Source organism: Giraffa tippelskirchi, chromosome 12, assembly GCF_054371585.1.
Source record: "Giraffa tippelskirchi isolate mGirTip1 chromosome 12, T2T-mGirTip1v1.2.pri, whole genome shotgun sequence".
Taxonomy (NCBI): domain Eukaryota; kingdom Metazoa; phylum Chordata; class Mammalia; order Artiodactyla; family Giraffidae; genus Giraffa; species Giraffa tippelskirchi.
In genome coordinates, this window is record NC_137286.1 from 90,410,897 (window position 1) to 90,438,483 (window position 27,587).

Consider the following 27,587-nt stretch of genomic DNA (forward strand, 5'->3'; position numbering starts at 1 on the left):
ACATACCTCTGAGACGAGAGCTTCATTCAAAGAGATAATAGCTGAGAATTTTCCAGAACTGAAGAAAGACAGGAGTCCTCAGAGTGAAAAAACCTACTGTGTACTAGAAAGGGAAAATAAGATAACTGTACATCTAAATATATCATGATGCAACTTTACAAGTATCTAGGGCAAAGAATAAATATGCTAGCAGATGGAAAAGAGAAAAAATATATTGACAAGGCAGTTTTCATCAAAAATAATAGAAGACAAAAAGGCATATTAACTTAAAATGCTGAAGGAAAATAAATAGAACACTAGAATTCTGTACCAAGGCAGACAGTTTTTTGGTGGGGGGTGAGGGTGTTAAGAGGGTGTTCAAACAATTACACAGCAGTTGAAGATATGCATTCCTACTTTTCAGCAATAGTATTTTTAAGTATGCCTAGAGCCTTGTTTTCCAAGCTCTAAGTTTAGTAGGGTGTAAAATCACTTAAAGAGTTGTAAATAGAATCTTCAAAATTAAATTGTATAGAAAGTACCATGTGTGCAGAAAGTACAGTGATAAGGTACTTACATGCGACTGCTATTTCTTACGTTACATACACACACACATATAAATATGCATGCCTCTGTAGGATCTTATCTTAGAAATGTAAGACATTTCTTGCTGTGAGTCATAGTCAAAAATATTTGAAAGCTGCTACCCAAGAGATGCTTAGACAGGGACATAAGAATAAGGATGTTGCAGCATTGTTGTATTGAAAACTAGAAGCAGTTTAATTGTGTATCTAAAAAGGTGGATCTCAAAAGCATTATATTGAATGAAAAGACCAGTTGTAGGATAATAACTATGGTAATTTTTTAAAACAATACATTGTATTGTTTGTAGGTAAATTATATATGTAAAAGTATAAAGGATGCCTCACCAAACCTCTTGAGAGCTTAGTTTTATCTTTTTTTTTTTTTAAGGGAGATCATATATACAGTATATATGTTGTAAATTATAGTTGACCCTTGAACAACGCAGGGATTAGGGGTGCCAGCCCTCAAAAATATAACATATAATATAATTGGCCCTCCACATAAGCGGTTCCACATCCATAATTCCACATCCAAGTTTTCATCCAACTGTAGATTATGTTGCCATTGCCTTCTCCAATGCATGAAAGTAAAAAGTGAAAGTGAAGTTGCTCAGTCGTGCCTGACTCTTAGCGACCCCATGGACTGCAGCCTACCAGGCTCCTCCGTCCACGGGATTTTCCAGGCAAGAGTATTGGAGTGGGGTGCCATTGCCTTCTCCGTAGATTATGTAGTACTGTGTTATTTACTATTGAAAAATATCCACATATAAGTGGACCTGCGTAGTTCAAACCCATGCTGATCAAGGGTCAGCTGTATATACATAGGAGGACTAAACAAAATGATGACAGCTGATTCCGTGTGGTCAAAATGAGTGTTTGTTATTGTTTGTGTTGTGTGTACTTTGTAAACTTTGCAAACAAACTCATATTGAAAAAGCAACAATAGATTTCTACATCTCTAAATAGAATCCAAATCAATCAATTTATTGCTAATTTTTTCTGTTGCAAACAGTAGTTACCACTCTGACATGTATTGTATATATACAGAAAAATACTGAAGTGAATTATAGAGGAAACGATCTTAAAGTCACTTACCATTTAACAAAGGAGATGAGATTCGGAGTTTTTAACCAGTAGTCACGTATCTGGTTTATAGCTGAGATACCCAGGTTCCTTACTCCTATCGAGTGTTAAGTCCCTGTCATGTTAGATAGTCATCTCAGTAGTTAGAGAGTTAATTTTTTTTTAGGTTTTCACGTTTACTGCTTAGCAGTGCTATGAAAAGCAGATTGTAGTAGCCAGATACATGGCATCAGTCTCCCCGATATATTTTTATGTCATTGGAGAGAGAGGTAATATAAAACATAAACAAAACTATATAAGTTCTTTTGAGCTTGACATGTTTAAGTTTATCCATTGTAGGAGAGCAAACCTGGGAGAATTCTCACAATGAAGCTTCTGCTGAATAGGAAATGAAAGGAATTAATTTTGAAATGTTAAAACTCATATAGTTAACTATTTCATGAGCAAGTCGAGGTACAGGGCAGTTTATAATTATTTATAAACTTTTGGTAAATATTGTCTTTCAAAGAGGTCTATTTTATTTAGGGAAGAAGTCTTACAGTTCATGAGCCAATCAACTGTTTTAAATACGATTATATTCTTTACACTTTTGTCAAGAGAGTCTCTTAACTTGATGCTTTTTTATTCTGACTTCTCCGTCCATTGTCTTCCTTTTAGAACAAAATGTGCATGTCTTCAACTGACAGCAAGGAATGCCAAGACTTGCCCCTTGTCAAGTAATAAAATAACCACTGGATATAAATATAAAAGATTAGAGAGACAGATACCTACTGGGTAAGATACACTGTGGATTTGTTGCAGGGTGTTTATACCTTTGAAGGAGGGTACTTTATCATTGTGGCCTATTTAGTCTTATAAATGTTGTTAATGCTTAATTATTTGTCGTTTTTGTTTAGTTGCTAAGTCGTGTCCGACTCTGCAACTCCATGGACTGCAGCACACTAGGCTCTCCTGTCCTTCACTGTCTCCCTGAGTTTGCTCAAATTCATATCCATTGAGTCGGTGACGCCATCTAACCATCTCATCCTCTGCTGCCCCCTTCTTTTGCTTTCAATCTTTCTCAGCATCAGGGTCTTTTCCATTGAGTTGGCTCTTCGCATTAGGTGGCCAAAGTATTGGAGCTTCAGCTTCAGCATTAGTCCTTCCATTGAATATTGAAGGTTGATTTCCTTTAGGATTTGACTGGTTTGGTCTCCTTGCTGTCCAAAGGACTCTCAAGTCTTCTCCAGCACCACAATTCAAAGGCATCAATTCTTTGGCCCTCAGGTGAGGTCCACCTCTCACATCCATTCATAGACTACTGGAAAAACCATAGCTTTGACTATACAGACTTTGTCGGCAAAGTGATGTCTCTGCTTTTTGATACACTGTCTAGGTTTTTCACAGCTTTCTTTTGAAGGAGCAAGCATCTTTTAATTTCATGACTGCAGTCACCATCCACAGTGGTTTTGGAGCCCAAGAAAATAAAGCCTGTCACTGTTCCCACTTTTTCCCCATCTATTTGCCATGAAGTGATGGGACCAGATGCCATGATTTTTGTTGGATTTTGAGTTTCAAGACAGCTTTTTCACTCTCCTCTTTCACTCTCATCAAGAGGCTCTTTAATTCTTCTTTGCTTTCTGCTTTTAAAGTTGTATCATCTGAATATCTGAGGTTGTTGGTATTTCTCCTGGAAATCTTAATTTCTGCTGGTGATTCATGCAGCCTGGCACTTCTCATGATATACTTTGCATATAAGTTAAATAAACAGGGTGAAAATATACAGCCTTGACATACTCCTTTCCCAATTTGAAACTAGTCCATTGTTGCATGTCTGGTTCTAACTGTTGCTTCTTGATCTGCGTACAGGTTTCTCAGGAGTCAGGTCAGGTGGTCTGGTATTCCCATCTCTTTAAGAATTTTCCACAGTTTGTTGTGATCCACACAGTCAAAGGCTTTGGTACAGTCAATGAAGCAGAAGTAGATGTTTTTCTGGAATTCTCTTGCTTTCTGACAACAGATGTTGGCAGTTTGATCTCTGGTTCATCTGCCTTTTCTAGATCCAGCTTGTACATCTGAAAGTTCTCGGTTCCTGTACTGCTGAAGCCTGGCTTGAAGGATTCTGAGCATTACCATACTAGCATGTGAAATGAGGACAATTGTACAGTAGTTTGAACATTCTTTGGTACTGGCCTTTTTTGGGATTGGAATGAAAGCTGACCGTTTCTAGTCCTGTGGCACTGGCGAGTTTCCAAATTTGCTAACTTATTGAGGGCAGCACTTTAACAGCATCATCTTTTAGGATTTTAAATAGTTCAGCTGGAATTAATTTCTTATACCAGAAATCTAAATTAAAGAATTTTTTAAAAAGCCTGTATATCATTTTTGGAAATGGAGGTCAGAGTGCACACATGTAACATGCAGACTGTACTTGACACTCATCTGCTTTGCTTCTGACTCTTAGCCCTGTTGGGTTAGCTTACTTTGGGTAGACGTTTCCCCATTAAGACAAATACTGTGCAGAGGTCGTCTTGAGAGTTGGGAATTTTCAATTTTTCAAGGTTGTTATTATTAAAAGACAAAGAGAAAAGTATTCTTCCTAGACTTTCACTTCTTAGACGTTGGTAGACATTTTAAAAGAGCTAACTAACCCTTATTCTGTGCCAGGCATTGTCTCAAGCACCTTGTAAATACTGACTTATTTAATCTTTTTTTAAAATTAAACTTTATTGTAATGTAGTTGATTTCCATGTTGTATTAGTTGCGGCTATACAGCAATGTGATTCAGTTATACATCTATCCACTTGTTTTTAGATTCTATTCCCATATAGGTCATTACGGAGTATTGAGTAGAGTTCCCGTGAGTAAGTCCTTATTAGTTGTCTATTTTATATATAGTAGTGTGTATATGTCAACCCCAATCTCCTGATTTATCCCCCCCCATCAACTTTCCCCTCTGGTAACCATAAGTTTGTTTTCTACATCTCTCACTCTATTTCTACTTTGTAAATAAGTTCATTTATACCATTTTCTTAGATTCCACGTATAAACGATATCATATGATATTTGTCTTTCTCTGTCTGACTTATCCAATTCATTAATCTTCACAAAACCACCCTATGCCATATAATCCATATTATATGGTAGTACCATATAATCCCCATTTTAAAAATGGAAAATTGAAGCACAAAGAGATTAAATCCATGGTCACGCAGCTAGTGAGTGCTGGAGCTGTGATGGAACTAGGCAGTCTAGCCCTGGGAGCCTTCACACTTAGTCTCTTTCCCTCGGTAATTATTAGTGAGGTAGCAATAGAAAGTGCTTTTGCTTTTAATTTAAGATGTCTAATTGATTTTCTCTTGTATATTTTATTGACAGCATTTATGAATGCAGCCTGTTATGCAAGTGTGATCGACGAATATGTCAAAACCGAGTTGTCCAGCACGGACCTCAAGTGAGGCTACAAGTGTTCAAAACTGAGAAGAAGGGATGGGGAGTGCGCTGCCTAGATGACATTGACAGAGGGACGTTTGTTTGCATTTATTCAGGTAAAGCAAAGGTTTACTTTCACATTACGCTATGGTAAGGTCTACATTTCTGAATCTCCATTTTACTAGTCAGGGCCACCGAGATCGTATAGCAAGGACAAGAGCGACAATGTAGGAGCAGTATCGAGGAGGACAAGTGACTGGGAAATTGAGCCCTGAAGGGATGACATGCGTTAGGAGGTACCAGGTGTTCCAGAAAAGAAAGGCTAAAGGATAAAACTTGGGTTACTGCGTGAGGTGTGTTTCTTGGTCTCTGTGGCTGCAGACGCTTCGGGGTAAAGTAAGAAAACTTTTAAATAGAAAAATGACTAATTTACTAAGGTAAAGATTATTGGTCAAAGACTGTCTTCGTCAACATCTTGAGCTATTAGAATTTAACAAGTTAATGTTATGATGAATACCTTTAGGTGATGATTCAGTCAAGGAGGGAGTTCACTCCATTTCAGGGATTCTGTAGAGAGTTGCCCATGTTCTGAGCAAAGCCTCCCCCCGGTGTGTTACGGTCGTGCAATCACTGATCCTTTTAGGCCATAGCCCACAGGCCAGACACATCCATCTCTAGTAGTTTCTTCCTTTTACCCCAGAGTGTCACTTTCTTTGTGTACCACAAAGTGTGAAAGGTTGGTGAAACGTGGCTCTCAAGGCAGTCTAAAGGAAATGTACCAGGCAGCAGGGACCGGAGCAATCCTCCTCATCTGGAATTCCAGGTTCACTTCCGTGAGGGCAAGAATCCTCAGAGTTCAGAACAGTCACAGCTGGATCCCTGCCACATCCCACTTACAGACACAAATACTGCACAACTTGCCTGGACATTTGTCTCTCATATTTTTCAAAATAACTCTTTGATAAAAGTTAGCTTACCATAAAATGCCAGATAGTGTCCAGGAAGTATCATTTACTGACTTTATCTGCATTGCTAGAAAATGCACCTAAGGGTATCTCTCTCTAATCTAGCTGTTAATTTTGACTTGTTAACTGTAATTTTAAGTTCCTGGAAAGAAAATGCGTAAACTTCAGAATGACATTTTGATTATATTAAGGTTTAAGATGAAAATGGGCACATATCACCACAGATTTAAATACATCACTTTATAAATAAAGTTTTTAAATGATAAAGCATTCATAACTAGACACAAAATCTATAATTGGAAGACTAGAGTTCACCTCTCTAATCTTCTAGAGGGCTTTCTGATCTGTATTTTTGTTTTATATTATTGTAGCTGAATCTCTTGTTTTCTGTGTTTTTCCACAATAAACAAATATTTGTTCCTATGTTTTTTCATGTACTGGAAGATACAAAATCTCTTCTTGGTCTTTTTTTTTAAATTTTTTTATTTCTCACAGTAGTTTCCTGGGATGAATTAATGTTTATCTTCATTGTAGAAATGAGGTACACCATACACGGTTCTAATAGAGCAGAAGAGATGCCCTTTTGTTGCTTAGTAATTATATTACTTTTTGTCATATTTATCTCTTTTACTTTTTTCTTTTAGGAAGATTACTAAGCAGATCTAACACTGAGAAACCTGATGCTATTGATGAAAATGGAAAAGAAGAGAATATTATGAAAAATATTTTTTCCAAAAAGAGGAAAATAGAAGTTGCAGATTGTGAGGTTGAAGTTATCCCAGTAGAACTGGAAGCACATCCTAGAAGTATGGTGACTCAGGAGTGTCCACCTAAGCTCCATAATAATACCAAAGAGCCTATTATGTGAGTGAAATTGTAGGAACCCAGTCAAGATTGATCTGTACTGTTTACTACCAATTAAGAGTAGTTCTTTCTTTTTCTTCTTTCTTTCTTTCCACTCCAACTTCTATATCTCCTATATATCAATTTGCTTTACAGTTGTAAGTTTAACACTGAGAAATCTAGGGCACTTAATTTAAAAATCTAACCAACATACTGTATTTCCTCAGTTTCCATCTGTGGAACTTCATCTTTAAAAACTTTGACTTTAATCAGATTGTTTATGGATGTCATGACTTTGGCAGTTCTTTTTATCTTATATCACCGTTTTATTTGCAAAGGTTTTCTTAGATTTTCTTCATTTTAGAATGATTGACTTGAAAATATGATTATTCTAGTGAGGAGTAGGCATAGGTGTTATAACTTAGATTAATTTCTAATGAATATTTACATAACAGTGATGCTATCTATATTTCAGGGCACAGTAAAGAGCATTTTTAGTGATTTACAGAATAACTTTGTTTTCCTTTTCAGAGGAATGAAATATAACAGGATTTCAAGAATTCGGTATCATTCAGTCATTAGAAGTCCTACAACCAAGACGGTCATTATTCAACACAATGGGAAAAATATGGTAAAAAGTGCAAAACATAGATGGTGCCCTTCTGAGAACATTAACTACTACTTAATTCAAATTGTTTGTGTTACTTAATAATGTGTAGGATTTCTTCTATTATTTTGTAACGTGGCGCTGTTGAAGTGTTAGGACTATGTTTTTTCCCTGACTTTGTATCCTAAGTAAGGGTTGGCATGTTCCCAACTTAGATGTAGAAGGAGAATGTTGATCATGATCTGATGATGTATTCTACTGAGACTGAGAGCTATACAGTGGAAGAATTCATAGAAGAAGCTAAAGTGATAGTATTACATAAGAAGGAAGGATGGAGTAATTTAGGTTGAGGAGATATGGTTGTGAGATGTAGGGGAAAGAAGCAGTTTAATGAGAGAATCATCCAGAAAGCAGCACTTTACAGATAGCCTCTGAAGATAGACTTTTCAGTCTGTCCTGAGAAGAATAACTAGTCAGAGACTGTAACTTAAGAGAATGGTGCAAGAAATAAAACAGGCAGACACTATGGTAGTTCATGGCTTGCTGGTGAAAAATAAAAATTCTAACGTAGGTGGTACACAAATATTTGCCCTCTGCCTAGTAACATACAGAAGATGACTCTTTAATACCACATCATTGTACAAAGATTGGGCCAGGAGATCACATAGACCTGGTTTGCCCTCCAACACTGCACCTTAACTAGCTGGTTAACATCTTCTGTCTACATTTCTTTTTCTGTAAAATTAGAATAATAGTATCTATCTCAGAATTAAGAGGGTTAAATGAGATAACGTCAGAAACTTAGTGTAGCACAATGCTTGACACCCAGCTAAGTGCTCAACACATGTTGACCCTTGAAGTACATGAATAAGAATAATAATGGTCAAATGTATTGCATGCCAAGCATTGTGCTAAACCTAATACCCCTTTTTGAAAGCTATCATTACTATATGAAGTGATTGCAGTGTCCTCAACTTATGGAGATACACAGCTCCTTTAACCTTTTCTTTCAAGTAACTAGCCAAAGAGTGTTTTTAATCTTTGCACATCTTATAGTGGAAGCCAAATTTATCATCTGGTATCAGAATTGAGGGATACAGACAGATATATTTGAATTTTATTTTGAATTTCTAGTGCCTTAAGAATGTCTTGACAGTCCTTATAATTTTCATAGCTGTGGCTCACTGAAGTGCCTGGGAGTAGAAACAGCTAAAAGGGCTCCATCGTGTCAGAGATTCCTCAGGCTATCAGCTTTGAGTCTTTGAAAACTAATCTAATAGCTGTAGCCTATGGAGATTGATACTTGATGAAAGAGGCCTTATTGCTAACAAATTCTTTTTCCTAACCTAGAAAGTAAAGGCATCTTCCTTGTTTTCTTTTAAGGGATTTACTTCCTCAGAGTCTGTCACCTCAGAAGATAATGGGGAACTTACTCCAGCTCAAGTACATCTGAACTCTAAAGCCAAGGAAATGAGAAGTAGGCTTTGTTTCATTCTGTGGTTGCCTGCCTCTTCTGCCTTTTTGTCTCTCATGCTTAATACTTGTAGCTCATTTTTTCAGACACCATTACAAAAATGCTGCATTCATCACAAAGCTTTCTATATGTCTAGATCAGAGGTTGACAAACTGTGATCTGTGGGCCCCATCCAGCCCACCACTGGTTTATGTATGGCCTGTAAGCTAAGATAATTTTTACAGTTGAAAATAACTGAGAAGAGATGAGAAGATAAATAATACTTTGTGACACTTGAAACTTACAGGAAATTATAATTTCAGTGTTGCTGAATAAATTGTATTGAAAGATAGCCACACTCTTTCATTTACATATTGTCTCTCCTTTCACACTATAGTAGCAGAGCTGAATACTCACAACAGAGATGTACACCATCTCTGTATAATACCCACAGTATTTACTGTTTGGCCCCTTACAGAAGTTTTGCTGACCCCTGGTCTAGATGCCAACCGTGACCTGCTGCCGGGCAGGAGAATAGCATGGACAACTCACAGTCCCATCTCCAGCTTTGGAAGCCCTGCCCAGCGCATCCATTTCCTGACTCTTTGTTTAGGCTCCTTTAAAAATAAAGACATGACATTCTCCTGCAGTATTCCAGCCAGTGCTGCCCTAGAAGATGCTTAGCAAAAAGTGAAAATATTGCTACCCTGAGTGCTCATCTTTTAGTGTGACCAGTCTTGCCATGGTATGGACAATACAGTCCATGGAATTCTCCAAGCCAGAATACTGGAGTGGGTAGCCTTTCCCTTCTCCAGGGATCTTCCCAACCCAGGGATTGAACTCAGGTCTCCTGCACTGTAGGCGTATTCTTTACCAGCTGAGCCACAAAGGAACCCCAATTTAATATTAAAACCTGACAAAACTGGACTTTAGCCTATTTGCTTTTCAGTATATCCCTCAGTGGAGAGATGTTGCTGAGACATGACCCTTTGTGAAGAACTCACTGACCGTGGCCTCTTCTCCCTTTCGGCTTCCTTGGCATCTGCACCCCCAGCTCCCCACCTTCCTAGTATTAATAGAAAGAGGGACACCTTTGTAAATTTATATCCTGTTTTTAGACAGGGGAGAGGGCTGAGAGCTTTTCCTATATTACTGTTTAACTCAGATTGCCCTTAGCTCAAAATAGTTCTTATGTCAAAGATGTGTATTTTGGGACAACATTCTGATATGTCACCATTTAGTGCATGAAAGTCATCTGAGTACTATTGCTCTTGGTTCTTTTGTTGTTTTCATTGACTGCTACAGTACATATACTGTACATATACATATACAGGCACTACAAAATTAGTTATATACTATTAATATTACTGCAAGTAACCCATGATAGGAAATAGCAGCCAGAAACAGTGTTGATAACATCAAAAACATTAATTTTAGGAAAGTATAATTTCTTTCTGCCACTGAATTAGGCAGCACAAATGACTTTTTAACAATAAATAATTTTACTTATTCCATTTGGCATGCATTCATACTTCTGAATATTTTGGAAAATTATTTGCATTATTGGATAAGAAAAATAAGCAGTTCATCTTCTAAAGTATTGTTTGTAAAAGTGTAATTACTGAATGATCATCTAGCAAAAACACATATACAAAACCCATAGCGGTAGTTATTGTTACTGGGCCTTAGAGTGGGTGACTCTTATCAGGGTCTCTCCAGCCTTTCATTGGTATCATAAAGGCCTAAAGTGCTCCCTAAACCCTCTCTGTTACAGCTGTTTAGAATATACTTAAATGCAGAGTCCAAAGTTGAAGAGAAGTCAGTTTGTAAGGAGTAGAGCTTAACTATAGTAACAAGAAGCAACATGTATACAGATTCATAAAAAGGCATTGTTAGGTAGTAGAAAGAATATCTTCAGAATCAGATATTTCTGGGTTTCTTACCCCACTTCTCATTATTATTGCTAGTTATTTGAGTAAATCCCTTAAGCCTTCAGAAGCTCAATGTTTTCATGTGTAAAATTGAAGTACTGTGTACCTTAAAACATTGTACAGATTAGCAATAATTAACACAACTTGCACTTAATTAGTATTGTTACTCTCGGCAGTATCGCTCAGCCAATTATATTCCCTGACAATTCCTTCCAAAATGTTTATTAGAGGACTCAAGTTCAAACCAAGTTGAAGATTCTGAAGACAACCCTGTGATTGAATCTGATGTGATAGATATAACCAAGTGTAGAGAAGAAACTCCACCAGGGGGCACATGTCACCAAGCAGTCACACTGGATCACAAGAATGAGGTTCAAATACAAAAGCCCCAAGAGGAACAATCTCCAGCATGTCAAAACCGGCAGGTCTTTTGTGGTAAAGAGTTACCAAATGAAACCAAGAATGCTTCATCTGATTCTCTAGAGAAGTTCAGCAAAGGGAATGTGTTCTTATTGGATGCCACAAAAGAAGGAAATGTGGGCCGCTTCCTTAACGTGAGTATGTGGGCTGAGATTCCTGTATCTAAACACATTTTTTTCCTAGGCTTCTTCACAAACTCATGAGGAAAATATGACTAACAGATCCCAAAGCCACACTACCTGGATTAGAAAGCCAGTCCTCTACTTATATGACCTTGGACATCTTACTTGACCTCTCTGTGCTGTATTTCCCACTTCTATAATATGGAGATAATAACTGTCTAGAATGTTGTGAAGATTAAATGTATTATATATAAAGTGCTTAAACGGTATCTAGCACACAGTAAACATTTGCTTAAAGAAACTATAAGAAATGATAAGTAAGTAAATCATGTATATTTATTGAAAGGCTTTTAAGATTCATTCCTTCAAAAAAACAATGGGGCACATAGAACAGGTTTTTCTTTTGTGTCTCATATGGTAGAGACACAGTATTCAGAAATGCCTCTGTTTAAAAAAATTAGTTGGGAGCACTTATGTTTTACTTACTCTCACTAAATTTTGAGTGATTTAGCGGCTTAGTACAGAAAACCAATGCATTTATCAGAATATTGCATTTTACTATCTTACTCTTTTTTTATTCCTAAGCCATAGTCATTTGCTGTTTCTGTTTGAGATATATGTAATGAGACTTATTTTCAGTTATATAGAGAAATATTGATGATTTCTCTGATTTAAGGTTCATTGGGCTTCCCTGATAGCTCAGTTGGTAAAGAATCCACCTGCAGTGCAAGAAGCCCTGGTTCGATTCCTGGGTCGAGAAGATCCGCTGGAGAAGGGATAGGCCACCCACCCCAGCATTCTTGGGCTTCCCTTGTGGCTCAGCTGGTAAAGAATCTGCCCGCAATGTGGGAGACCTGGGCTCAATCCCTGGGTTGGGAAGATCCCCTGGAGAAGGGAAAGGCTACCCATTTTGGTATTTTGGCCTGGAGAATTCCATGAACTGTATAGTCCATGGGGTTGCCAAGAGTCAGACACAACTGAGCGACTTTCATTTCACAAGGTTCATTGATGCTTAAAGACTCCTGGCATCTTCATGATGAGAGGGATACTTTGTGTTATTGGCCATAACTACTGTGTAGGGTGGAATTGAAGTTAGCTTTTCCCATCAGACTGCCAGTCTATCCTGCCTCCTACCATCATACATGCTTTTCAAAGAATTTCAAACAAATTTTCCAGGGGGAAAAAGAAAAAGACCTTCACCACTAGTCCCAGTGTCTGTATAGACTGTCTTGTCTTTGGCCAGCCAGACCGTGCAGAAGCCACCTGCATTCCTCCTACTCTCTGGGCTCCATTTTGTTCTGACTTATCCTACCCAGGAGGGTGACGAGGAGTCGTGGAAGCAGGACAGGAACTTTATGACAGCCTCCACACATCCTTTGGAAAGGTCCACTCAGGTTCACTGATCTCTGGATATGGCCTTAATTTTTCTCTCTGTTCTGTATCAGAGCTCTACTTCCTCTCCGTGGGGTTCAGTTAGTGGGATGGGCTGCTTTGACTTTTCCTTTAAAATAATGGGAAGCATGCATAGCCCAAGATTCTTTTATGTATTTCCTTTGCTAAACTCAAGACCTATTTATTTATTTATTTGTGGCTGTACTCCTTGGCTCACAGTATCTTAGTTCACTGACCAGGGATCAAACCTGTGCCCTCTGCAGTGAAAGTAGAGTCTTAAGAACTGAACCACCAGGGAATTCCCTCAACACCTCTTTAAAATGTGACATTTGAATGGTTTGAAATTGATGTTTAGTGATAATTTTACATGTAATTCATGTGCCATTAGAAGAAAAAGAACTCTCAAGTCAGAAAATCTTTGAAACCAAAGAACTTTTTTTCCTTGCTGGAGAAATCTGTTTGGCCTTTTTCTTTTCTTCTCTCTCCTAGTTAGAAGGATACTTGGTTAACAAGAGAATCCTCTCTGAATACTGGAGTGGGTTGCCATTCCTTTCTGCATGGGATCTTCCTGACCAGGGATCGACCCTGGGTCTCCTGCACTTTCACTACTTCTACACTATTGCCAGACATGCTGGAAGCTACCAAATGTGCCAGGAGAGCCAGGAGATTAGTAAAGAATGATCCCTAGCGAAGGACTGTCGTGGCTTTCTTTCCAATCAGTTACGTTGAATAGTGGCTGCACTGGAATTATATGGTTGGTCTCACTAGCTGGATCCCCCCTTGTTTATAGGAGAAGAAAAACAAGGCTTTTCTTGTCTTTTTAAATTTAATTTTCTACATAGATAATCCATTCTCATGATTTAAAAACTTAAATAAAACAAAACACCTTAGAGAATACATACAAACAGAATTGTTTCATGGCAGCTCTGACCCTGCCAAGTAGGTACCCTGAGTAAAGCTCACCAGGCTCAAACTGAAAAAAAATGTATGGATGATAGAAAGTTATCATTGAAATCTAACAGTGGTAAATGTGTCTGAGGAATATTGCTGGGATTCAGTCCTTTTATGAATCTGGTGATAGATGACTATGTAGCAATGACAGCTCGTGTGCAGCAAAATAACACTGGAATGGTGGTGATAGGAAATAGTTATCACCATGTTAGAAGCCTTGGAAAAACAATAAATAATGGTTGTGTTCAGCAGAGAAATCAATTACTTACATAGGTACCCTTTCCAAAGGATCTGTTCAACTATGATATAAAATTCAGGTCATAACATATTCTTCATATTAAACTTTTTGTTTTGTTTTAAAAATAATGTATTCTGCCCCTGTTCACCCTGCCTCCAATCCACCCTCTATAGTAAAATCATTTTTTATTACTTTTTGGTATATTCTTATAGTGTTTCTTTATGCAAATACAAGTAAATGTAAAGATGTGTTCTTATTCCTACCCCTTACCTAAAAGATGGCATATTACATTCAGTGTCCTACACCTTGTGTTTTAAGTTAACAATATACACTGGAGATCTTTCTGTATGAGTATACAGAGCTCCTCTTTTTTTTTTCTTTTTGTTTATAGGTGCATATGAGTCCAATGTGTGGCTATCCCAAAGTTTAAATAATCCTCTTTAGATAGACATTTGGTTTGCTTCCAAACCTCTAATATTGAAAACAATGTTCAGTAAATAATCTTACGCGGATCCATATGCAGATATATCTGTCAAATACACTCCCAGATACTGGATTGTTGAATCAAAAGATAAATGCATTTATAATAATGATAAATAGGAGTTTTTACTATTTTGCCTTTCTACTGGCAAGATGTAAGAATGTCAAAACAGGGCTTTCTGAATGAATTCCTACCATCAACAAAATTGTAATGAGCTATGATATTCTGCATACTAGTCAGAAAAAAAAAAGAAAAATAAGTAAGATGTGTTGGAAACAGAATGGTATTCTAATGCTTCAAAGAACAATGTATCCGACTTTATGCTATATCTAACTTATGTGTTTGTCTATTTTTGTTAACAGCATAGTTGTTGCCCAAATCTTTTGGTGCAGAATGTTTTTGTAGAAACACATGACAGAAATTTTCCCTTGGTGGCGTTCTTCACCAACAGGTTTGAAAATTTTTAATATGATTAATTTTGAAATTGTGACTTTAAAAATAACAGTACAAAAATATTAAAAGAAGATATATGCTATAGCCCCAACTCTCTGGTACCCTAGAATACTCAGTCATCCCAAACTGTTCAGAGGTGATAAAATTTTAAATAGTTGAAATTTTAATTCTTATTTCCTCTTAGAATTAATGTCCAAAAAGGCTAAGAATGGGAGGTCTCAGCCAGTTCCGTTCAGAGAATAAATGATGCAGAATGCTACATCTTTTAAGTCAAAACTACCCCCGATTACCACCCCAGGCCTCATCGCATTGCTGGGGCCCACTCTTTTTAAAAACACACTTCCTCCCTTGTGGATATTGACAAGTTTCTTCTTCTTTGGGATTTTAGTAGATTTGAAATAAAACTCAAATGATTATCCTTAATAAAAGAGCATTCCTAAGTAGTGGATGTTGGAGAGAGAAAACCATATTGTTGAGGAGGGTTAACGATGTTAATATGAAAATTGATTATAATCAAATTTGGTTCATTCAGGATAATTTGATTATTTTTAAAATTTCTACTTTCTAGGTATGTGAAAGCAAGAACAGAACTAACATGGGATTATGGTTATGAAGCTGGGACTATGCCTGAGAAAGAAATCCTCTGCCAGTGTGGGGTTAATAAGTGTAGAAAAAAAATATTATAAATCTGTAGTTAATGCCTGCTCATGAAATCAGCTGATCAAGCTGAAACTAGGGCCATGCAAAAGAAACCCTGGTGGTCAGTTGAATTAATTTAAATTACGATCTGTCAAGAGAATTCCTCTCAGTTTATCCTTATTGGGAGAGTATATTTGCATTACTTAGAAATGCTTGGAACAAAATATGGACATTTTCATATGCATAGTCTATCTCTTTATTCTTACTGCTGTTCAACTATACATGAGTAGAATGAATGTGTATATTTTATATGAAATACCACTATATAATTTGTAACTTATTTGTAAATTATATATTCAGAAGAACAAATGTCACGATTTCAGCAGTTCTTACAGCTTTTGTAATTATTATCTTTGACTTTCAGGGCCCCACAGGGCCAAATTTCACCTCTTTACTTACAAAATTTATTTATGTTCAATTCCTGGCAAATAACTTACTGTTGTGAGCCATAAGATGGTCATCAGAGCCTGAAGAATATTAATATTGTGTATATTACTTCCAAGTATTTTAAGTTAATTGGAGAAACTCCATGAAATAGTGTCCCGTCAGTCCACTTGAATGAGAAAGAAGAGAAACTCTCCTGGGGGAAAGTTTTGGCACATTTTTTGAAATGAAACTTCTTTTCCACAGATTCTCTTCACTCCTTCTATTCAAACACAGGAAAAGAGGGAATAGAAACTTGGAGGAGCTGAAATATTTTTGTTCTAGACAGAGTAGAACCGTAAGAAAAGGAACTAAGAGAATAGTCAGACGTGGCTTATTTATTGCCAGAAGAGATGGTGCTGTTACCCAGCACCAATTTCTCTTAAAACAATTCTGTTGAAAGAGTCTGAAACAGACTGTTGGACTTTCCTGGGCATGATGTGCAAATTATTTTCCTAGAGAAAAAGGGAAAGATTTACTCGGCTGTAGGTTTCATAATCATGATCATCTAGTGAAAAGGGGGTGAGAGTCTCCAAGAGTTAAAACTAACTTATAACAAAGATGTACATTTGGCTGTCAGGAAAATTCTCCCTGCCCTTAGAACCAGCATGGGAATACTGTCTCAAAAAGGAGTAATTGAAGTAGTGCTGTTTTTTTTAGGGTTTTTTTTTTTTTCTTTTTTCTCAGCCTGCTCCTGGGTTTAATTACCTTTGGTTACCTTTCAAACATGGAGAAGGAAATGGCAACCCACTACAGTATTCTTGCCTGGAGAATCCCATGGACAGGGGAGCCTGTTGGGCTGCTGTCCATAGGGTCGCACAGAGTCGGACATGACTGAGGCGACTTAGCATGCATACATGCGTGCATTGGAGAAGGAAATGGCAACCCGCTCCAGTATTCTGGCTTGGAGAATCCCAGGGACAGAGGAGCCTGGTGGGCTGCCGTCTGTGGGGTCGCACAGAGTTGGACACGACTGATGCGACTTAGCAGCAGCAGCACCTTTCAAACAAGAATCTAAATTTGTACCAGATTTACTTAAAAATATTGAACTAAATAAAAATTTAACTTGCAGGTGTTTTAGAGAGTGGGAAACCAAAGAGCTAGGAAAGGGAACAAGAAATTGTAACCCAACAGCCATAGACAAATGGGGAAAGCTGAGAAGTTCATTTATTCACAGTAAAGATGCAGGAATTTTAGGCAACGCACTGAAATAAAATGAAGACACTTGAAAAGTATGGGAAATTTGTACAGAAATCTGACATCTTGATCTTCATCTGTACTGGTTCCCAGTTGTCATCTCCCATCAGCGTCCTAGAGATTCCCTTTGTCTCTCCGACATCAGGTCTATTTCTAGTTAAATCCCCTTATTTCTCCTTTCATCGATTTACTGCCACATATGGGCATGGGGTCACAAAGAGTTAGACACAACGGAGTGACTTTCACTTTATGGGTGAAGCACATCCTCCAGTATCTTTTGAAAGGGAAAAAATGAGAGGTAAATGAGACTTTATATGTTTGAACGTGTTATTTTGCCCTTATACTTGATTGCTGTTTTGGCAGGGCAGAGAGTTCATGAGTAGCTTTCATACCCAGTTTTGAACATACCTGCTGCATTCCAGTGTTGCTGCTGAAATGTTCTGAAAATGTTCTTGCCTCTGGCTTTCAGAGTGACTGTTGGAAGTCAGAGGCCATTCTTTATCTTTTATAGTCGTGACCAGTCTTTATCTCTCTTGAACCTTATAGCAATCTCTTTGACCCAGTGTTCTGTTCCCAGTAAAGGTCTATTATTATACCTCATAATAGGTGCTTGGTGGGATCTTTCAATCTGAAAACTTTGTTCTTCGGTTCAGAGAACTTTTCTTGAAGTGTTTCTTTAATGATATCTTATCTGTTCTTTCTAGAATTCCTGTTACCCAGACATTAGACCTCCGAGATTGGTTCTCTGATTTTCTTATCTTCTGTGTTAATTTCCAGCTTTGTCTTCTTGCTCTACTTTCTGGGAGATTTCCTCAACTTAATCTTCCAGTTTGTCTATTGTGGTGGGTTTTTTGTGGGTTTTTTTTCGGGGGGGTTGTCTCATTTTTTTAATTTCTAGAGCTCTCTGAACATTTTGTTTTTCTTCGATAGTATCCTATTTTTGGTTCATGGTTGCAGTATCTTATCTCTTGGAAAATACTGTTTATATAGGTACATCACACACAGGCATTCATGTCTATATTTTCTTCCTGAATATTCTATGACGTGCAAGGTTTCTGTTTTCTTTGTATGTTTCCTTTGGTCTTTGTCTTACAGGTTTTAGGCTTTCCTCAGCAATCTTGGCAGTCTGCTCCTCCTTAAGAGTGGAACACTGAAAAGCTGAGAATATGATCTGAGAGTGGGGATAGGGGGCCCTTCACCTGCTTCACTTGGCCCAGCTGAGCTATTCAATCTCTTGTTCGGTCTCTTTAGGACTTTCTTTTTGGCCTGGCAAGGAGTCAGTCTTATTGGTTGAAGGCAAAAAACTGCTGTCAGAGCCTGCCCTTTTCTCATTTTGCTGCTCCACACACCTGCTTCTGTAATTCCCATGTGTTGGTCAAGACTAAGTTATCCTTTTTAACACTGTTTCTCTTTTCTATCCCCAATTTGCCTCCTTTTCTCTCTTCGAAACCTGCTCAAAAAGCAAGACTTCCAGAAGTTTTTCCTTTGAATGCCTCAGCAAACCACCAGTTATTATGTTTCTTTTTCACAGAGCAACTTATTTTGTAACTGCGATTTAATTACCCGCGTTTATGTTCTTTGCTTGTGTATTTGTTCCGTGCGCCAGAAACCTCGTCTAGTATGGTGCTGTGTACCCTATGGGTGCTAAATAAAGGCTTACCACTGGAAACTGGCATTGCACTCAGTTAATTCTGCCTCCGCTTATGATTTACCTATTCAGCTCAAACTTGGTGTGATGTGTGTTGAGTGTTTTATTAATTTTGATTGTGCCGCATGGCATGTGGGATTTTAGTTCCCCAATCAGGGATTGAATCCGGGCCCCCTGCAGTGAAAGTGTGGAGTCTCAATCACTGGACCGCCAGGGAAGCCCCACGGGATAACGGCTTTTTGAAAATAACGGGTAAGCCCTCAGGAAGTCCCATCACTTCTCCAGCTGAGTCCAGGGGCTTCGGCCACCGTTCCTCCCACCATCGGATAAGTGGGCGCAGGGTGGGGAGCGTCTGGCGTGATTCATTTTTTTTTTTAAAGCAGTTCGAATTCACACTCCGAGGTGGAGAAGCCGTCTGCAAAGCCTCGGTACGCTTCCCCGGAAGGGGAAATCCATCATCTTGATTTCGCCAAAGTGGACTTCCGGCGGCGGGTCGCACCGCGCAGACATGGACACGGCGGAGCCTTCCGCGCCCGAGTCGACCCGCGGCGCTAGCTGGTCCGAGGACCAGGCCGCGCGGGACATAGTCCCGCTCCCGACCGGTGAGTACCGCGTCGGGGGCGGTCGGGTGGGGTCGGTGGGGGCCCAGGGCCGTTCTCTGTTCGCCGCCTTGTGGGGGTCGCCGGCCCCGCCTCCGAGACCGCGCTGAAGTCTTGGCCCCGCGCCCAGACCACTACCCGGGGCCTCTCGGAGGGGCGAGTTTGCCTCCATTTACCGTGTGCCGTGCCTCCCCCACTGCTGATGAGACTGCCCGTTGCTGCGGTCTTACAGCGCTAGGAATGCAGGCAGCAGGGGAAAGCGAAAGAAACGCCTGTGGGTTTCCTCTCCCAGCGCGGCTCCACCCGCTTCTAAAACATTGCGGTCGGAGAAGTGCCCCGGGGAGAGGGGAGCTAGGTTGGAGGTGGACCCCTTTTGAAGAGAACTGGTCAGTTGGGTCTCAGGATCAGTTGTTTAGTCGCTAAATTGTGTCCGACTCTTTGTGACCCCATGGACTGTAGCCTGCCGGGCTCCTCTGTCTAAGGGATTCCCCAGGCAGGAATACTGGAGTGGGTTGCCGTGCCCTCCTCCAGGGGATCTTCTGGACCCAGGAATCGAACCCCAGTCTCCTGCATTGGCAGGCGGATTTTTTTTTTTTAACCACTGAGCCACCGGGGAAGCCTGTCGGGGAGCAGGGTGGGGGCGAGCTGGCCGGGTTTAAGGAAGCAGTTGGGAAACTTGCCACAGAGAATGTAACGTTTTGGAACCATGCCCTCCTTTCCATTTAATAGTTCAAGTCTGTGGCCCTGTCTTTGAGACAGCAGGCTTTTGAGGGGACACCTTTCTTGCAGCTCAACAGGTGTGGATCTTCTAACCCGTGTAGACCTTCTTCCCAGTGCAGGCTCAGGGCCAGGTGCCAGGAATACAGAGATGAGCTAGGCAGACCCTGCCCTAGAGAATCTAATAGGCAACTCGTGTGTGAGCTGCTGAGAACCACAGAGGCACAAATGAGGGGCTCCTTCAGCTCAGCCTGGTGTTCAGGGGACACCCTGTCTTCGTTTTAAAAGGCAAGAGTCAGTCACCCAGGGGTAGAAAGGTTGAAAGGACAATCCAGAGATGAAGACTCGAATAAAGGCACCAGCCACAAAACATCAGATGTGGCAACCACAAGTGAAGCAACATGTTGACTGTTTCATTTTAGCCAGCGAGCATTTAGCTAGTGGGCTTTCCTGGTGGCTCAAATGGTAAAGACTCTGCCAGCAATGCAGGAGACCTGGGTTTGATCCCTGGTTGGGAAGATCCTCTGGAGAAGGGAATGGCAACCCATTCCAGTATTCTTGCCTGGAGAATCCCATAGACAGAGGAGCTTGGTGGGCTACAGTCCATGAGGTCGCAAAGAGCTGGACTCAGCTGAGCGACTTAACACTAGCACTAGTGATCGTACAGAATGCAGGATGAGTTACTGGAGATGAGGTTGCTTCCCGACCTTTTCCCCAAACTCTAGACTCCTATAACCAATTTAATCAATGCCTGGAATGATCTCTAACTCTTGTTTGCCTGCGCACACCCACATTCTCCAAACCTGCTCAACCGCCAGCAGCTTTCCCCATTCCATGCACCCTTGTGCTCAGACCAAAACCCTAGTGCCCCACTTGGTGCCGCTCTTTCCTCCTTACTTCCCATCTAACATGTTAGTCAGACCAGTCAGTTCTGTCTCCAAAATATATCTCAAGCCTGACCTCTTCTTGCCGCTTCTATCCCTACCATCCAAGCCAACATCATCTCAGGCCTCGATTGTGGGTTTCCTGGCTTCTACTCTAGCCTCTCATACAGACAGGACTGCACAGTAGCCAAAATGACCTTATAAAGCAAAAAGCAAATCTGATTCTCCTGCTCAAAGCCCTCCAGTAGTCTCTCATTGCTTTCAAAATAATCTTACTGTGGCTACCATGTACCCTGTGTGCTGATCTGATGCAGTCCCTACCCATCTTGATGACTGCTACCCCTCACTGCCTTGTGAGTCCCACCATATTCAATCTCTGCTCAGAGGTAACCTCCACAGACAGCCTTGCCTGCCCACCCTGTTTAGAAGAGCCCTCCCCCTACCCTCATCAATCTCTCCCTCTTTCCCTTGCTTGGTTTTTCTTTATACCACTTACTACTACCTGAAAATAATATGTGTTTGAGGGTCAGTCTCTACTACTAGGATGTAAGTTTCATGAGTGTTGAAATTCACATCTTTTTCCCTGCTTTATTTCTAGTGCCTAAAAAGATACAGGAGAAGGCAATGGCAACCCACTCCAGTACTCTTGCCAGGAAAATCCCATGGATGGAGGAGCCTGGTAGGCTGCAGTCCATGGGGTCACGAAGAGTCAGACACGACTGAGCGACTTCACTTTCACTTTCCACTTTCATGCATTGGAGAAGGAAATGGCAACCCACTCCAGTGTTCTTGCCTTGAGAATCCCAGGAACGGGGAGCCTGGTGGGCTGCCGTCTATGGGGTCGCATAGAGTCGGACACGACTGAAGCAACTTAGCAGCAGCAGTAGCAAAAGGATACGTGATAGCTTCTCATTAAGTATTGAAGAAAGGAATGAGTATGCATGTAAAGAGCTTGGCTTCTATCCTTCAGGTGATAGAGAAGGGTTTTTAGCAGGAGAGAAATACGGACAGTGGACATTTTAGATAGCTCACTCTGGCAGCAATGTGAAGAAGGAAGTAGAGGCGTGACAAGGGAAGGCAGGAGGAAGGAGATGAGATTATCAGAATGGACCAGATAAAAGACAGTGAGGGAAAGGCAGTCCACGTTTCCACACTGCTGCCAGAACTCACTCTCAGGTGCACATGTGCCTACACACAGAGATCAGGTCATGGTCGTTTCCAGTGTTAATTAGGACCTATTGGCTAGAAATAGTGCAAAATCAACCTGATACCATTTACGGAAAGGGGATGCTTGTTACTGGAAAGCAGGGAGACCAGACTCATCCCAGGAGCATGGATGCTGTTGCGTTTTCCAGAAAGAGCCAGGAACCAGGGCCTGAAAAGTCTTCATAAACTTCGACAGCACTCAGCATATCTGCTTTGTTCTTCTCTTTCTTTGGTCCAGTTTTCCTGCTAATGGGATAGAAGATGGCCACCCTCACAGCTTCTCAGTTTTTTACATCTCCTTCTTCAAGAAACCAGCCCAGTCTGAACTAAAATCTTCTATTCTGAATTCTGTATATCTGGGACGGGCAGGTAGGTCCTCTAGGACTGTCAGCTGTGCATAGGGAAAGAGTCATATAGTACAAACATGTCTGCCGGGGGTCATTCCTGTCTGTAATGGTGAGCTTGGATAAATCAGGAAATAGTGAATAACCCAGTAGAAAAATGGGCTAAGGATGTCAGTGCCAGAGAAGAAATGCAAATGTCACCTTGTGATATCCTGTATTCATATTAGAGATGATGATTCATTTCTCTCCGCACTTTATATTGTTTTTCGACTCAGTCATCTAACTTTCTGTCCCAGCTGTACCTTTATAGTATGTTTTAAAATCAGACAGACACCCTCTCGTTTTTTTCTAAGTTTTGTTCACTCACTGCCCATAACCATTTATTCTTCCAAATAATATATTTTTCAACTTCTTTAAAATAACCTTCTTGAGATTTAACTTGAAATAGCATTAAATCTAAAACTTACTTCAACCAAAAAAAACCACAACCTAAAAATTGCAAGTTTTGTTTCATGTGGGGGAGCTTACTCAGGACTGTAGCCTGGGAGCCAGACTCTGAGGAACTGCTCTGAAGAGGTGAGGGAGGAGCCAGGATATATAGTTTTTGCTGAAAACAAACATGTGGTTGAACATCAGAAGACTACTGCTAATAACATAATCTCAAGTTAATGATTTTAGAGCTTTTCTAAGTATGGAAAGATGCAAGAATCTGGGCTCATGGAAATTTTTCCTTAGAAATGCATGTAAGTATTTAGAGCAAGTATTCTGTTTTCACCATCCTGAACTCCCCTGAGGGCACACCATTTTTGGGGGCTGGGGTTTGCTGCAGTGGCTGATGGCTTGATGGCAGGCAGCATGTTTTTGTCTGCCCTTATTTGAGATAGAACAGACAGCATTATGACATCCAGCCTTCTGTCCAGGTGCACCGTATTTCTCTCCTTGTACTGAAATGGAGCTTAAAACAACTCTTTTCATCATGTTATTCCCCTTCTCAAAAATCCTTCCTGGCAGCCTTTCACCATCTGTTCCTCAAATTCTTTTCCAGCTTCCTTTGCACGAACTCTCCTCTTCAGTCCCGTTGATTGGCTGTCTCCCCGTCACATCTCTTGGCCTCTTCCCCCGTCTCTCCTTCTGTCTGCAGCGTCCCTCCCACCTTGACTCCCCTTTCCATCCCCAGGTTGTACTGGCTCAAATCCGTGTCCTTGACAGTACCCCATCCCACAGGGAGCTCTTCCGCCTCTGACCATAGCGTGTATTTTATTTCCTACTCAGCAGTTACATGTCTCTGTGCCATGTATTCTGTTATTTTACTTTCCTAGTTGCTACTTTGTCTCCTTGTTTACCTTGTAAGCTTGCAGGCAACAGTTCTGTCTCATGTTTCTTTTATATCCTCTGTCGTACCTTCTTCCACCTGTACCATATCTTCCATATGGTAGCCACCGTCTACCTGTGCCTCTTGAGCATTGAAAATGTGGATTGTCCAGTTGAGACGTGCAGTAAGCCCTAAACACACTGGACTTCAAAACTCAGTACAAAGGATGAATTAATTGTTTTATTGATTAAATGTTGAAAGGTAGTATTTTGGATATATTTGATGGAATAAAGCCTATTAAAATTAATTTCATCAACTTCCTTTTGAGGGGAACCTGCCGTGCAGCGTGTGGAATCTTAGATCCTCGATGGGATCAAACTCATGCCCCTGCATGGAGAGCACCGAGTGTTAACCACTGGACCACCAGGGAGGTCCTTCCTTTGCTTTTTTAAATGAGGCTTCTAGAAATTCTTCATCTGCACCTGTGGCTCACATGGTGTTTCTACGGACAGTGCTGGCCTAGAGCCCTCAACACAGTGACTCTTGTACAAAAGAGGCGCTCCCAACTCGGTGGTAGTTTGAGAGGAATGAAAAGCAGCAGTTCGCCTGTTCCATTTCATCTGAGGCATTTTCTCTCAGTCTCCCCCACTCCCGTTTTCTTGGTTGATAGGAGCAGGAGGATCACTCATTTGTAGCTCCACTAAGCAGGACTCCAGTCCAGGAAACAGACGATAATTAAAGAAGAAACTCATCTGAATGTGAAACAAGTGCTAGCTCCAAAGGGAGGTCTTCGGACAGTGTGAGATGCAAAATCTAATTTAAGAGAGATGCTGAGAGATCTTACACTTTGGAGTAACCAAAAAGACTTTTAAGAAGCACTTAAGCAGGCTGCTGCTGCTGCTAAGTCGCATCAGTCATGTCCAACTCTGTGCGACTCCATAGACAGCAGCCCACCAGACTCCCCCGTCCCTGGGATTCTCCAGGCAAGAACACTGGAGTGGGTTGCCACTCCCTTCTCCAGCACATGAAAAGTGAAAGTGAAGTCGCTCTGTCGTGTCCGACTCTTCGAGACTCCATGGACTGCAGCCTACCAGGCTCCTCCGTCCATGGGATTTCCCAGGCAAGAGTACTGGAGTGGGTTGCCATTAACCTCATCTAAATTAAACCCTTTCAATCGTTAAATGAAGTTTTGTTTCAGAACTAAAATTTGAAGGTAGAATTGAAAGCGCTTTCTGCTATGGAAAAACAGATGAATAAAAAGGATGAGCATTGGAAAGGGCAAAGAAATATTACATGGATGCTTGTGGCCAAATTGACAGCAAACTAATAGATTAGAGAGTAAAGGTTGTCTCCCACTGGTGCATCCAAGTGACATGTTGGGAACAGCTGGCTTTTTTCTCCGTCTCTGACTCTTCCCTGTTCTTCCTAGCTCTCCTCTGTTTCTTTCCTTTCTTCATTCTTCTCTTTAAAAAAAAAATCTGCTTCTTACCTTCATGTATCTTTCTCTCCTAATTTATTATAATGCTAGATTACATCACATTTAAGTACGTTATTCATTTACTTCTTTAATTCACCCCAAATTTATTTTTGAATATAGTATAGTATAAGGATCTAAATTCTTTTTTATAGGTAGTTAATCAGAGCATTATTTCTTGAATACATATAATTGAGAGCTTACTGTGGGCAGGGCAGTGTTGTGAGAACTTTGTATTTAAATTCCTCCTTATGTTCCCTAGGCAAAGGTTTTCCTCCTGTCTGTGTGTGCTCAGTCTCTTCAGTCGTGTGTGACTGTGACCCTGTGGACTGTTAGTTCACCAGGCTCCTCTGTCTGTGGGATTCTCCAGGCAGGAAGACTGGAGTGGGTTGTCGTTTCCTCCTCCATGGGAATCTTTCTGATCCAGGGGTCAAACCGTGTCTCTTACATCTCCTGCATTGGCAGGCAGGTTCTTCACCACTAGTGCCATCTGGAAAGCCCATTGTTCCTCATGTTTCAATATTTTATTTATTTATTTACTTTATTTTTTTTTTAGAAAATCCCTGGACATTTTAAATAAAAACATTTTCTTTTTTTTTCTTCATTAAACTATTAAAAAATGCAAAAGTAAAATTTAAAAAATTGCAAAGGTGCTTTTCTACTTGGGTCCCGATTTTTTCTCCCTGGGAGTTGAAACTCTCTTCTAAAAACAAGTGCCCGGCCCTCTCCTTTAAGATGGGTGGAGGAGTTACAGACCAAGAAATTCCACTTTTCCATTTCTCATCAGGGATGTTACTTTGTAGGTGTCTTCCAGGTTGCAGAAAGGTTGCAAAAAAGGATATGCGCGCTCTGCCCCAAAGACCTCGAGTGTAGTGTCCTGTACTTTGCACAGTCAGAGAATATAGCTGCTCATGAAAACTGTTTGGTAAGTTTGAAAACACATGAGTCCTTTCAGAGAAGGACATCCCGAAATAGATAAATGTACTTTGGATACAACAAAGAACAACACGTTGGCTGCCCATGGTTTGGGCTTTTAAGTGGGGATTTGGGGAGCATATTTTTTTCTTTTTCAAGTTCAGATAGTAATACTTTATGATTAGTTTTGGGTTTATTTATAACTGATCAAATACAAGGAATTATGGTGAAAAAGCTTCTTTAAAGATATTTTAATTAAATATTTCAAATATAACAGATACCCATAGACATTTATAAAATGTCTACCCCAGATTTATAAAATGATATTATATGATACTTCAGCTTTTTTTTGTAAAGAGAAAACAACATAGTTAAGGACTCGCCCTTCTCTGTCCCATTCGCGGCATTCCTTCACCAACACAAATTTGGTACTTATTATTATCTTGTGTTTTTAATTTTATGCTTCCACCACATATTTAAGTATTTCTAAACAATAATATGATATTGTTTTACCTGTTCTTGAACTTTACAGAATTTCCATCAAATTCTGTGGGTTATTGAGATTTATCCATGTTGATAATAGCTCTAATCTTTAATTTTAAATGCTAGAGTATTCCATTTTATGACTATAATTACTGTCTTTTAAAAGTGATTTTGTTTTTCTTTCTTTAGTGTCTGTTTATCTTTGGACTGTGCTGGGTCCCCATTGCTGCTCCTGGGCTCTCTAGTTGCAGCAAGCAGGGGCTGCTGTCTGGTTGTGGTGCGTGGGCTTCTCTTGTTGCGGAGCAGAGGCTCCGGACGGCGCAGGCTGAGCAGCAGTGGTGCACGGGCTTAGTTGCAAGACATGTGGGATCTTCCGGGATCAGGGATCGAGCCCGAGTCCCCTATATTGGCAGGCAGATTCTTAGTCACTGGACCCCCAGGGAAGTCCCTATAATCACTATTAAAGTGAATGATCATTTGGGGTTTTCCAGTTTTTTGTGTGACTGCCCAGCTGCCATGAATATCCTTGGATTGGTCTCCTAATTCATGGGAGCTTTCCTCTGATCCGGGGCACTTAGCAAAAAGCAGAACTGCTGGGCATCTCACGAAATGTGCCAAACTGCTCTCCAAAGGGATTGCACCAAGTTTGACTTCCACTGTTCTTACTTTGTCAGCACTTAATTCTGTGTGATTTATTTATTTATTTTGGTCTGGTAAAAGTGTGCTGAATTATGTAGAAAATTGCCAAACTGTCCTCCACTGTGGCTGTACCA

General features: G+C 40.2%; 1 protein-coding gene across 10 annotated transcripts in view; it reads left to right on the forward strand.

Annotated features, from left to right (window-relative positions):
* SETDB2 (SET domain bifurcated histone lysine methyltransferase 2) overlaps nucleotides 1–27,587 on the forward strand; it is an 84,695-nt gene that overhangs the window by 21,852 nt on the left and 35,256 nt on the right. For 6 of the 10 annotated variants that reach the window (XM_081547531.1, XM_081547527.1, XM_081547528.1 and 3 more), the window contains 8 exons: nucleotides 2,304–2,420; nucleotides 5,004–5,173; nucleotides 6,667–6,886; nucleotides 7,397–7,496; nucleotides 8,856–8,949; nucleotides 11,085–11,410; nucleotides 14,823–14,911; nucleotides 15,482–18,901. In XM_081547531.1, the coding sequence (XP_081403657.1) occupies nucleotides 2,304–2,420; nucleotides 5,004–5,173; nucleotides 6,667–6,886; nucleotides 7,397–7,496; nucleotides 8,856–8,949; nucleotides 11,085–11,410; nucleotides 14,823–14,911; nucleotides 15,482–15,599 (1,234 nt within the window). In that variant the 3' untranslated portion in view covers nucleotides 15,600–18,901. Of the gene's footprint in view, nucleotides 1–2,303; nucleotides 2,421–5,003; nucleotides 5,174–6,666; nucleotides 6,887–7,396; nucleotides 7,497–8,855; nucleotides 8,950–11,084; nucleotides 11,411–14,822; nucleotides 14,912–15,481; nucleotides 18,902–19,449; nucleotides 19,866–22,524; nucleotides 22,656–23,295; nucleotides 23,374–26,219; nucleotides 26,342–27,587 lie in introns of those variants that run through there. The other 4 variants (XM_081547525.1, XM_081547534.1, XM_081547533.1 and 1 more) reach the window with 4 other exon arrangements.